Genomic DNA, 12,197 nt, shown 5'->3' with positions numbered 1-12,197 from the left:
TGCACCTCTTCTTCTCAGAGTATAACAAATTTATGATTTTATGATTTATTTATATGTGTTAAAAAAAGGTTTATTTAACTGGGTCATGTGACATCAGAGGTGTTTGAAGGGACTTCCCTGGTGGTAGGACCCAAGCATCTATTATTATACAGGATTTATATAGCGGCAACAGTTTACTCAGCGCTTTACAATATAACGGGAGACAATACAGCAACAATACAGTTCAATACAAGAGGGATAGGAGGACCCTGCTCCTTGGAGCTTACAATCTAAGATATGATTGTCTTTATCTACACAGTTATTGAAACACAAGTGTAAGCCATTACTGGATCAATGTATGACTGCCAGCGTCCACATATGTTGGTATGCTATGATGCAACCTCTTGTTCTAAAGTATACATACAGGAATGTAAAAGTATAACATACTCCTATGGTGGGCCCGCCAAGTTCGTAGTTTAAACCTCCTTTGTGGAACTCCCCTCTGGCAGGTATTATCTATCACGAAAAAAAGAAAATAGTGCTGCGCTGCTCACTTTTCTGGCACTTTTTGTTTACATGCAACAATCAGGTTTTTTCGCTAGAAAATACTTAGAAGCACCAAACATTATATATTTTAAAACAGATGCCCTAGAGAAAAAAATTGTGGGTTTTGCTATTTTATTATGTCACATAGTATTTGTACAGCTGTATTTCAAACACAATTTTTTGAGAAAAAATACACTTTTTTGAATTTTAATGCAAAAAACACAATACATAACCCAATTTTTATGTAAAATATAAAAGATGATGTTACGCCGAGTAAATAGTTACCAATCATTCTGATATAACCAACTGTGATCAATAAGCGCAATCACACGCCCCACCTAAAACCAAAATACTATGAAATACCTCTTTGTTGCTTGATGAAGACAAAAACAGTGGATTTCACTTCATTATCTAAATATATTCACAAATTACTAATGCAACGCAACTCTCTAAATTAATAACTGTTAGAAAACATAAATACTCCTGTAAAAAACATATACAAGTGATAAACTAAAGAGTCCATAAAGACCGAAACATAGTGCTCTCCGTAGAACACTTTATTGTAGTGTTGTACAGAGAGCACTATGTTTCGGTCTGTTGCATGAGATCAATTTTGGCCTACTGTCAGTGTGAGTGGAAGGCGAGAAGAGATAAGAAGATATGTCACTTCGACTGAGGAGTTGAGCACACCCAGATGAGCCCATATTTTCTTTTCTTGAGGTGAGCAGGTTTTTACCTGGTGTAGTGGAGGATCAGTGAATATTACGAAAGAAGATATTCACGGAAGTGATACACGTCACTGAGGGGATTGTTTGTGGACTTTTTAGTTTACCACTTGTATATGATTTTCACAGGAGTATTTATGTTTTCTAACAATTATTAATTTAGAGAGCTGCACTGCACTAGTAATTTTGGACATTTTAACTCTGCCCCTTGAAGACGTCAAGTGACGAAACGCGTTTGGGCCTGGCCTAGTGGATGTGACGTTGGAACGTTCCTCCCAGCTGTCGGCTGTTTGATCGCAGTGCAGGAGGTTCGTCCCTTGGTTTTTCCCTTGTAGATGTGGCATTTTAGAGGCTGTCATTGCTGGTGTCGGCTAGACACCTTCTTTGTGAGTGCAATACTTTATTAATAAAATTTTACTGGTTTTAAACGTACTGCACCATCATATCTCTTCTTATTCCTCGAGCTCTGCCCATGTTATTGGAAGATCATTTGCTGCTTAGCTGTTCCATATATGCTGCCTAGCTGTTCCATATGTGCTGATTGGATTACTATTGGTTGCGGTTCCTCTACTGGGATATCCTGCAAATCATTGCTCCCAGAGCAAAATGCTATCATGCTGGTTTATAATATAATCAGCATATAGCTCTGGTGAGTGTATTCATTTCATCTGGTGTCGGATTTGCACAAGGGTGTTTGTTTTCAAAATTGACATTAAGTTGATATTGGACTATCACTGTTATGGTGGCTGGACTTATGTTTATATTTATGAATTCATTTATTTTTATTATTTATCCTTGCATGTTTTGTGAATAATTAGCGCACTTTTTATTTGTACACTATTTTACCTTTTTTGGTTAGAAGTGCTTCTTATTTGATTAATTTTGCATTTTCTGTGGCGCTTCTTATATCTGCTACTAGTAATTTTGGAGTTACCAAACATGTCATGCTTTAAAATTGCGCACACCTGTGCAAGGGCAACAAAATTATGTAACATTTACTATCCATAGGTGATGTTTTAAAAGCCTTTACAGGTTACAACTTTAGATTTACAGAGGAGGTCTGGTGCTAGAATTACTGCCCATGATCACGGTGATACCTCACATGTGTGGGACTGGTGCCTGCATTTGCATTTGTGTGCAAGCACAGGGGGATGGGGGCTCCCGTTAAAGCGGTAGAAGGGGAAGTCCCCTCTTGCTGCTTGTAATTGCAATCGTGCGACTAGTTAGCCGCTCTGATTGCTATTACAAGAAAGCCAATCGTCAGCACTAAATAAGGTACTGCGATGATGCCTGCAGCTGAAGTTCCAGTTCAACCACTTGAAGACCAGTGACGTACCAGGTAAGTGACTGAATTTATCCACTGGCTGACTATTCTCATTGAAATACATTCATTTTCCTTGCATATATGTTTGTACTAGGGATGTACCGAAATTTCGGTGGCCGAAAACACCCCTTTCGGCTGTTGGCCGAAATGAAAAAAAGCACCAATACAGGTGCTGAAAACCCCCCCACCGCTCAGTAGTTCTCAGCCTTACCGGAAAAACCACCAAACGAACCCGGCGCTGGGCATAGAGATGAGTGAAGGAAAGATGGCCTCCACTCGTCTCTATGCCCTTGGAGGACCGAAGCGATGTCACTTCCTGTTCTGGCCATTTTTTTAAAGCCTATCAATGCTTTACATTGCAGAGGAGAGATGTGGGGTCTAATTGACCTGATATCTCTCCATAAAGAGGCCATGCCCACATTTGTAAATGGTGTTCAAACCACAAACGTGAGGTATCGCCATGAACGTCAGAGAAAAAGCAATAATTCTTGCACTAGATCTCCTCTGTAACTTTACACTGCTAACCTGTAGAAAAGTATCACCCATTGAGATTTTTAAGTACCCCAGTTTCACGCCATTCCACAAGCGTGACATATTGGGTATCTATTTACTCGCCCTAACATCCTCTTTCATATTTTACAAAAAAAATTGGGGTATATATTGTTTTTTTTAATCAAAGTGTATTTTTTACCAAAAAACATTCATTTTTTAAAAACTGCGCATTTTGGTTTTCAGCATTTTGAATTTTCATTTTCGGTACCAGAATTTTCTTTTCAATGCAACCACGATCAGCAGATTTCGGCTGCCATGCAGGACTCCTGCAGACTGGTCAGTGTACCTGTCTGCTCGTGCCTCATATGGGCGGACAGATAGACACTGACAGGAAGAGACAATGAACTGCCATAGCGCTCAAAAGCGCTGGGGTAGTTCACCGAGACCTACAATCTGACAGCTGCAAAGGCTGTCAGTACTTGTAGTTTTCCATTCACAGAACTCTCTGAATGAATGACGCAGCAAAGCGGGCAGAGCTTTTTAAAAAACGGATGGGGCAGCGGCTCCCGGAGTGGGAACGAGTTACATGTTCCACCCTGAAAAAGGGTGGCACGTGTATCATGTTCCCAAAGGTGAACTTATCCTTTAAAAATGCGCTCAACTGCACATGGTGTAAACAAGCCCTTAATCTGCATGTTTTCTCTGGGTCAGTGACTCAAAGTATGGAAGCAAGTGGGTGAAGCATTACAGCAAGACAGGTAGAATTTTCAAAAGGGAATGTCAACAATGTTAACCTCCATGTTCCTCATGACAGTTTTCCTTTAAGGTCATATCTGAAAATGTCTCACATTGCTATGACACACAAAGAAATATTATTTCTGGCAAACAATAGACAGAGAATGGTATTCATAATAATCAGGTTTGTAAAATGATCCTAAATACGGAAGTACATTGTGAAATGCACACAAATACAAACATAATAACAACTTTAGCAATTTTGGTAAGCTATTGCCTGTTCCTTTCTTTTCCTGTACAAACAACATACAGATAAATCTAAAATCATTCCATGTACATAACATGATGGTCACCAGTTTTTGTTTTTTTTTTCTTTTAAAGGAAACCTTTAATGCAGGGGTGGGCAACTGTGGCCCTCCAGCTGTTGTAGAACTACACGTCCCATGAGGCATTGCAAAACTGACAGTTACAAGCATGGCTCCCAAAGGCAGAGGCATGATGGGACTTGTAGTTCACCAACAGCTGGAGGGCCACAGTTGCCCACCCCTGCTTTAATGCATTAATACATGGGTTGCCATTACTGCCACCTTCTGGAAGTGTCACGTGCTTTGCTGTCATGCACAAAGCTGCTGAAGTTTTAGAAAAACACTTTTACAGCCCCCCCCCCCCCCGAAAAAAAAAACAGTTTAAAGGAGACTTTGATTGAATACTCAGCTTCAATCTGAAGCTCTCCCCGGCAGTACTTCTTTTCAGGCACATGATGTCCTCAGTCGGGCAGCGCCAATCAACCCACTTCCTCTGAGTCCAGGCTGTCATGGACCTGCCCCCTGGGGGCGGCATCATCACATTTGCTGTATGGGCTCAGAGTACTGCAGCAGAGAACGCTGTTCAAATGTCATCTTCTGAGTGACCCTCTGTGCTATGGTAAGGATCACCCACCAGCACTACCAGAGGAGGAAATTGAAATTGGTCACCAGGTCAAAAAGATTATGAATCTCCCCAGTGGGGACAGCAGCAAGGTGACACAAACTAAGATGTAATTTCATACAAGGAAACAAGGAGCATTCAAAGCAAACAAAGAATTATCTGATTGGCAGATGCATATACAAAAATCACATGCAAGAGTGATTTTCAGAGAAATTGGTATAATTATGACATCAGGCTTTGCCCCATGGCTTGCCTCTTGCTTTATGATCAAAGCCAGCTTCATGCAATTCCTGTGTGAAGGGATTCAGATGATCTCTGCTCATATAGGAAGGCTTCTGCCCAAGCATCATCCAGGACTAGCTGTCACCCCACAGCCTGAGTTTTAATGCTGAACATCTCCATATACTCAAGCACCTTTAATTATTTCCCCTTCCCCAGGAAGAGTGTGGTTTTCAGTACTTTGGGGACATATCTGATAGTCAGTGACACTCGTGTCCTTCTGGCCAGTGTCTCGTCACTTTGTGCCACACACTTGTCCAGATTGGCCACTCTGTGGCTGAGCGTATCATGGGTACAGGGATGAATTCCATGAAGGTAATTTTTATACAAGTCCTCACGAAGAACAAAAAGACTTCTGGGCTCCAGCAAGAAGGACAGAACATATCTCTGTTCTTCTGTTTTAGAAACCTGGAAGACAAAAGAGACCTAAAGATATTCAAGCATAGCAATCGGTTCATAGGTTACTAGTTCCTGAGTGTCAATAATACAAGTAAACTAGAAAATTAAGGTCTTTTCGTAAAATGGCAGTGGTTAAGGAGTCTAAAAACATTCCAGACTTGCTTACAGCAACCAATTAGCTTTCACCTTTTTTTAAAATAGTGCGGGATACAACATGATATAAAGAAACCTAGTGGTTGCTAACAGTAATCTTTTTAATTTATTACACGTCTTATATAATCCCAACAATTCATGTAGCACTTAACATACAGTACAGTCACATCCAGAGGCGGACTGACAACTCATGGGGCCCCCGGGCAATAAGGGATCATGGGGCCCCTGTGTCCTTGCCCAAACTCAAAAAAGCCTATGAAAAAGGTACCAGGGGCATATCATGGGGCCCCCTACAGACCCCGGGCCCTCGGGCAGTGCCCGAGTTTCCAAATGGTCAGTCTGCCCCTGGTCACATCAATCCCCGCCATCAAGGAGATTACAGTCTAAAGTCCCTATTTCACATACTGTACAAACACTAGGGCCAATCTATGCAGAAGCCAGTTAACCTGGCAGCATGCCCTTGAAGTGTCGGAGGAAACCAGAGTACCCGGAGGAAACCCTCACAGGCACAGGCGGAACATGCAGATGGTGTCCTGGCTGTGATACAAACCAAGTATCCTAGTGCTACGTTTTGTATCCTTGTGGTCTCTGTTTTCTTTGATTACCATTTCTGTTATTCTGTTTATTATGGGATCTGCGTATCCACGGTGTTCTATTTATGTGTAATCCTGCTGTTGCAGTAATGTCATTGTGAATTCTGTAAGTACTGCTCCATTTTCTCTATTATCTTGACAATAAATTGTTTGGATTAAAAAAAAGTATCCTAGTGCTGCAGTGCAAATATGCTAACCATTCAGCCACTTTGCTGTCACTTTAATGGTGGCCACACCAGCTGTATACACTTACCCTCATTTCGTTCTCTCACTGTTTATTCAGGTGTAAAGAGCGAGATAGACCTTTGTAAAGGTCCGTATACTAAGGCCTCTCTCCATGCCTACATGTGATAGCGTTTCCAGGTGGGAAGGAGGGGTCACACCATCCCCATACCTGGAAGTACTGGGAATTTTCCTTTGCTTTCTGTAGCTGAACAAAGTGGCGGGGAAGGGAAAGGAAATATAAGCAGGAGTGTAATTTAAACACCAACAACAGTATTTTATAAATATGTGGACAAAGTGGGGAAGTGTTTATTTTTCTGTCTGTGTATTCACTGGGGAGATTTTCCTCCAACTTAAAGTGGAACTTTAGGGCTCGTTCACACTTGACTAATTTCTAACTCTTGCCAAACGCCCCTATAGCATTTGACAGGTGTTTGGGAAGCGTTTTAACGCTCTTCAAACGCTCCCCAAACACTCTATGAACGTTTTTGAGGCGTCTGATATGCGTTTGCCAAGTGTTAAAATTGCATCACAAACGCCTATAATGAAGTTTAATTATTATTATTACTACTACGAGTTTATATAGCGCCAAAGGGTTTGCTCAGCGCTGTACAATAGGGGGGGACAATACATGGCACAGTACAACAAAGACAGACAGCGTACGAGGGGTAAGAGGGCCCTACTCTTACGAGCTTACAATCTAGGAGGGAGGGGGTAAAGGTACAGTAGGAAGTGGCTGGGGGGGATGAAGTGGTAGGAGGAATGAGGGAGGATGGCCGTTAGGTGAGGGTGGGGTAGGCTTCCCTGAAGAGATGGGTTTTGAGGGAGCGCCTGAATGTGAATAGAGAAGGCGACAGTCTGATGGATTGGGGCAGTGAGTTCCAGAGGATGGGGGAGGACCTGGAGAAGTCCTGCAGTCGTGCATGGGAGGAGGAGACCAGGGAGCAGGATAGAAGGAGGTCCTGTGAGGAGCGAAGGGTACGGGTAGGGTGGTACCTGGTGATCAGATTGGTGAGGTAGTCAGGGGCAGTGTTGTGAACGGCTTTGTAGGTCAGGGTAAGGAGTTTAAATTTGATGCGTTGGGCAATCGGGAGCCAGTGGAGGGAGAGGCAGAGGGGGGTGGCAGAGGTGGAGCGGGTGGTAAGGTGGATGAGTCTGGCAGCTGAGTTCAGGATGGTCTGGAGCGGGGAGAGCCTGCACTTGGGTAGGCCAGTGAGGAGGGAGTTGCAGTAGTCAAGGCGTGAGATGATGAGGGAGTGTACTAGAAGTTTGGTGGTGTCTGGGGTGAGGAAGGAGCGGATCTTGGCAATGTTGCGAAGATGGAGCCTGCATGTGTTTGTGAGTGATTTGACATGCGGTTGGAGGGAGAGGTTCGCGTCAAGAATGACGCCAAGGACTTTGGCTTGCGGGGCGGAAGTGATAGTGGAGTTGTTGGTGATGATGGATAGGATGGGGGGGGGGTGTGGGCAGGGGGAAAGACGAGAAGCTCGGTTTTGGAGAGGTTAATCTTGAGGAAATGTAGCGACATCCAGTCTGAGATGTCATTTAGGAGGTGAGTGATGCGGGCGGAGATAGTGGGGGTGAGGTGAGGGGTGGAGAGGTAGATTTGGGTGTCGTCAGCATAGAGGTGATAGTTGAAGCCGTGAGATTGTATGAGTTTGCCCAGGGAGGAGGTGTAGATGGAGAAGAGAAGGGGTCCAAGGACAGAGCCTTGGGGGACCCCAACAGAGAGGGGGAGGGAGGGGGAGGTGGCACCATTGTAGGTGACACTGAAGGAGCGTCAGGATAGGTAGGATGAGAACCAAGAGAGAGCAGCATCTCCGATGCCAAGGGAGAGTAGTTTATTAAGAAGGAGGGGGTGGTCAACTGTGTCGAAGGCCGCAGAGAGGTCCAGGAGAAGGAGGACAGAGTAGTCGCCCTTGGCTTTGGCGTTGAGTAGGTCGTTAGTGATTTTGAGGAGGGCGGTTTCAGTGGAGTGTAGGGGACGGAAGCCGGACTGTAGAGGGTCAAGGAGGTTATTGTCAGTAAGGTGGGAGCTTAGGCGATCGTAGACTAAGCGTTCAAGGAGCTTGGAGGTGAGTGGCAGCAGGGAGATGGGTCTGAGGTTGTTGGGGTCCGCGGGATCCAGGGAGGGCTTTTTGAGGATGGGGGTGATATGCGCGTGCTTTAGGGGGGAGGGGAATACGCCAGTAGAGAGGGAGAGATTGAAGATGTGGGTGAGGGAGCGGATGAGGGAAGAGGGGGGTGACCGGAGGAGTTGAGAGGGGATAGGGTCCAGGGGGCAGGTAGTGAGGCGGGCTTTTGAGAGGACTTTGGCGACTTCCTCAGTAGTGACAGGGCTGAGGGAGTGCAGTGCGGGGGGGTTATGGTGGGCGGGGCAGTGGGAGAGGAGGGGGGCAGTGCGGTTGTGAGGGCAGAGGAGGGGGGAGATGAAGGGGTGACGGGGGCGAGGAGGCTAGGTGGGGAGGTAGATTGCAAGTTGACGATGTCCTTACGGATAGCGTCAATCTTGTTGTGGAAATGGGTGGCAATTTCGTGGGCGGTGAGAGAGGTACTGAGTGGAGGAGGGGGGGGGGGGGAGAGCAGGGAGTTGAAGGTGGAGAAGAGTCGGCGGGGGCAGGAGGAGAGGGTGTTTATTAGGTTAACAAAGTAGGCCTGCTTGGCGGCGTGAAGGGAGGAGGTGTAGATAAGAAATGCAGATTTGTAGAGGGAGAAAGTATGAGGGGACCTGGTTTTGCGCCACAGTCTCTCCAGTGCGCGACTGCGACGTTTGAGGCGTTTAGTGCTGTCGGTCTGCCAGGGTTGAAGCGGTCTGGGTTTGATGATGCGTGTGGTAAGGGGTGCCAGAGAGTCTAGGGCAGCTGACAGTGAGTCATTGTACAAGGTGGTGGCTATGTCAGGACATGACAGTGAGAGGATGCTGTCGTGTAGGCAGTCGGCGGCAGAGTGGAGGGGGGCCGGGTTCAGGTTGCGGAGGTTGCGGCTGGTGATGGTTTGGCGTTTTTGAGGGGGGGAGTTGGGGGAAGGGGAGATGGAGAAGGTGATGAGGTGGTGGTCGGAGAGAGGGAAGGGGGTGTTCGCGAACTGGTTGAGGGTACAGAGGTGGGAAAAGACGAGGTCCAGGGTGTTCCCTCCGAGGTGGGTGGAGGATTGAGTGTGCTGTGTGAGCGCGAAAGAGGAGGTTAGGTGGAGGAATTGGGAAGTAGCCGGGGTGTTGTCGTTGATGGGGATGTTGAAGTCCCCGAGGATGATGGTGGGGAGCTCAGAGGAGAGGAAGAAGGGAAGCCAGGCGGCGAAGTCATCCAGGAAGCGGGCTATGGGTCCGGGAGGCCTGTAGATCACTGCGATCCTTAGGGGGGTGGGTGAGAAGAGTCGGATGCAGTGCGCCTCAAAGGAGGGGAAGGAAAGAGAGGGTGGGTTAGGGAGGACCTGGAAGGTGCTAAGCGGTGACAGGAGCAAGCCGACACCACCACCTCTGCGATCGCTCAGTCTTGGTGAATGGGTCCAGATGAGACCTCCATGAGTGAGTGCCGCAGGGGAGGTGGAGTCGGTGGCCTGTACCCAAGTTTCGGTGATTGCTAGGAGGTTGAGGGAGCGAGAGATGAAGAGGTCATGGATGGCGGTAAGCTTATTGCAAACCGAACGAGCATTCAGGAGTGCAACCGAGAGAGGGGGGATAGATATGGGGAGGAGGGGTACATGTATGAGGTTGAGGGGGTCGCGTCGGCTGGCGTGAGCAGGGGGGGCTCTAGGGGGGGTGTGAGGTGGTGAGGGGCCAGGGTTTGGGGAGATGTCCCCAGCTGATATGAGAAGGAGGAGGGTGAGGAAGGTGGCGTGGGAACGGGAGGTGTAGGAGCGCTTGGGTCTGAAAGTGGTGGCAAGTGGGTCAGCGGGGAAGTGGAGTAGCAGGAGGAGGTGGTGGGTGCCGTAGTGGGGAGAGGGGAGAAGTGAGGGGGCGATATAGAGCTGCTTAGCGGGGGTGGGTGGGTAGAGGAAGGCGGTTTTAGGGATGGAGGAGAGGAGGACAAGGAGGAGGAGCGCGGGCGGCATGTTGGGGTGAGCGGGGTGCAGGAAGGGTCAGGGTGGGTGAGGGGGTGCTGGTCAGGGATGGCGAAGCAGTGTCCGAAACGCAGTGGGAGGTGGCTGGTAGTCCCAGGTGGGGTGGAGGGCAGGGGATCCCTGGTGGGATGGTGGCCGTGCTATCCCTGGTGGGTTAGTAGCGATCCCTGGAGGGATAGTGGTTAGGGGTCCCTGGTGGTTAGGGTTTCTGGTGGGTGGTGGGATCCCTGGTGGCTGGCGGTGGGATGGTGGTTGGGCTCCCTGATGGGTAGTGGGTGCCCCTGGTGGAGTACCTGATGTCCTGGAGCGTCGGGGTGGAGGTGGATCCCTCCTATGTTAGGAGGACCGTTGGTGCTGGTGGTGGTAGCTTCCCCGGAGGAGCGGAGGCGTCCCGCTGCGATTCCAGCCACGGCCGGCAGGAAACACCGCGGCTTCGGGTGCCGTGGTAGGCCTCAAGCCGCTTCGGACCGCCGGAGCTCCGCTGGAGGGACGGAGTGTCTGTGTCCCCTTCAGGGTGTTGGTGGGGACATCGGCAGCAGGCTCAGGGGCCCGGATGGCAGCGGATCGGGCGCGGGGGCGCCGGAGCTGACGAGCACGTGGCTGCTCCGGGCGAGCTGGTACCCGGTGGTCGGGATGGACCCAGGGCCAGTGAGGGGGGCCCTGGGGAGGCTGGCTGATCGGCGGGGACCGGGGAACAGAGCAGCGGCGGCCTGGGCTGATGCCCGGCGATCCGGGTCGGCCGCGCCAAAAATCGAGGCCGCGGCTTCGGGTGCCGGGTAGGCCGCAAGTCCCGGAGGTCCGGGGAAAAGGTGCAGTGGCCTTACCTGGCTGATGAGCAGGGACCGAAGGATCGTGGGGCCCCCGTTAGGGTCCGCTGCTGCCCAGATGGCAGCGGATTGGGGCCAGGGGAGCAGGAGCTCGCCGACGCACGTCCTTCTCGCCGGACGTCCGGATAATAGCTAATGGTATTTACGCTCCGCAACTGCCTCGCAAACGCCCTGCAAACGCCTGCCAGGTGTTTGAGGAGCATCACCATAGACTTGAATGGGAAGCTTCAACTCCTCCTACCTCGACATGAGGTGTCAATTTTGCCACAACGCTAACACTTCAGTGTGAACAGCACTGTGTGCTGCCATGTGTAGAATTTTCATAGGCATTTGAGCTTTAAAAACGATTCCCAAACGCCTGTCTAATGCCTGCTAACAAAGCTAGTGTGAACTTAGCCTTAGTCAGAAACTTAAGTCCTGATAGATGATTTCAAGCTGGCCCCTTTTGAAGATATAGCTATGAAAAACATTAGAAATAAGTGCCTATACTGTTTAAAATGCAGTAATACACTGTCTCACTCTGCTCTGCACAAGCTCAGTTGCTCTCAATTTATTGGCATTGTGTTGAAAATCAGAGCCACTTGAGGCTGATCAGCTGACAGATTTAAGATTTACTGTTGCTGAAGGGGGAAGAAAGCAACAGGAATTACACAGACTGTGCTGAGGGAACACAGATTGGGGGGGGGGGATAAAAAAAAGAAAGATGACAGGACAAACTCTGCTGCCAGAAAAAAAAAATACAAAGGATAGTGTCTTATCTTAGTTCCCTGATATTCTCTCCTTTCTCCCTCCTCAGTAGTCTGTGAAGCTTCTGTCAGCTTTCCTCTCTATCTGAGCCAAGACATGCAACCAAGGCTGAAAATATACATATTTTAATCACAGAAAGTGACATATGGTTTTTGAGGGCTTTAATAAAATGGCGGTCTCCAGCAAGAAG

General features: G+C 48.2%; 1 protein-coding gene across 2 annotated transcripts in view; it reads right to left on the bottom strand.

Moving 5' to 3' along the window:
• Positions 1-640: 640 nt before the first annotated feature.
• Positions 641-12,197, bottom strand: part of ALKBH6 (alkB homolog 6, nucleotide demethylase) — a 41,600-nt gene continuing 30,043 nt past the window's right edge. Inside the window, exon 7 of one of the 2 annotated variants that reach the window (XM_089658199.1) lies at positions 641-5,433. In XM_089658199.1, the coding sequence (XP_089514325.1) occupies positions 5,149-5,433 (285 nt within the window). In that variant the 3' untranslated portion in view covers positions 641-5,148. The remainder of the gene's footprint in view (positions 5,434-12,197) is intronic. The other variant, XM_089658200.1, reaches the window with a different exon arrangement.

This window comes from Staurois parvus, unplaced genomic scaffold (assembly GCF_062004578.1).
Source record: "Staurois parvus isolate SC_StPar_1 unplaced genomic scaffold, SC_StPar_1.0 ptg001058l, whole genome shotgun sequence".
NCBI classification, from domain to species: Eukaryota; Metazoa; Chordata; class Amphibia; order Anura; family Ranidae; genus Staurois; species Staurois parvus.
Note: the sequence above shows the minus strand (reverse complement) of the source record. Positions and strands in the feature narration are given on the sequence as shown.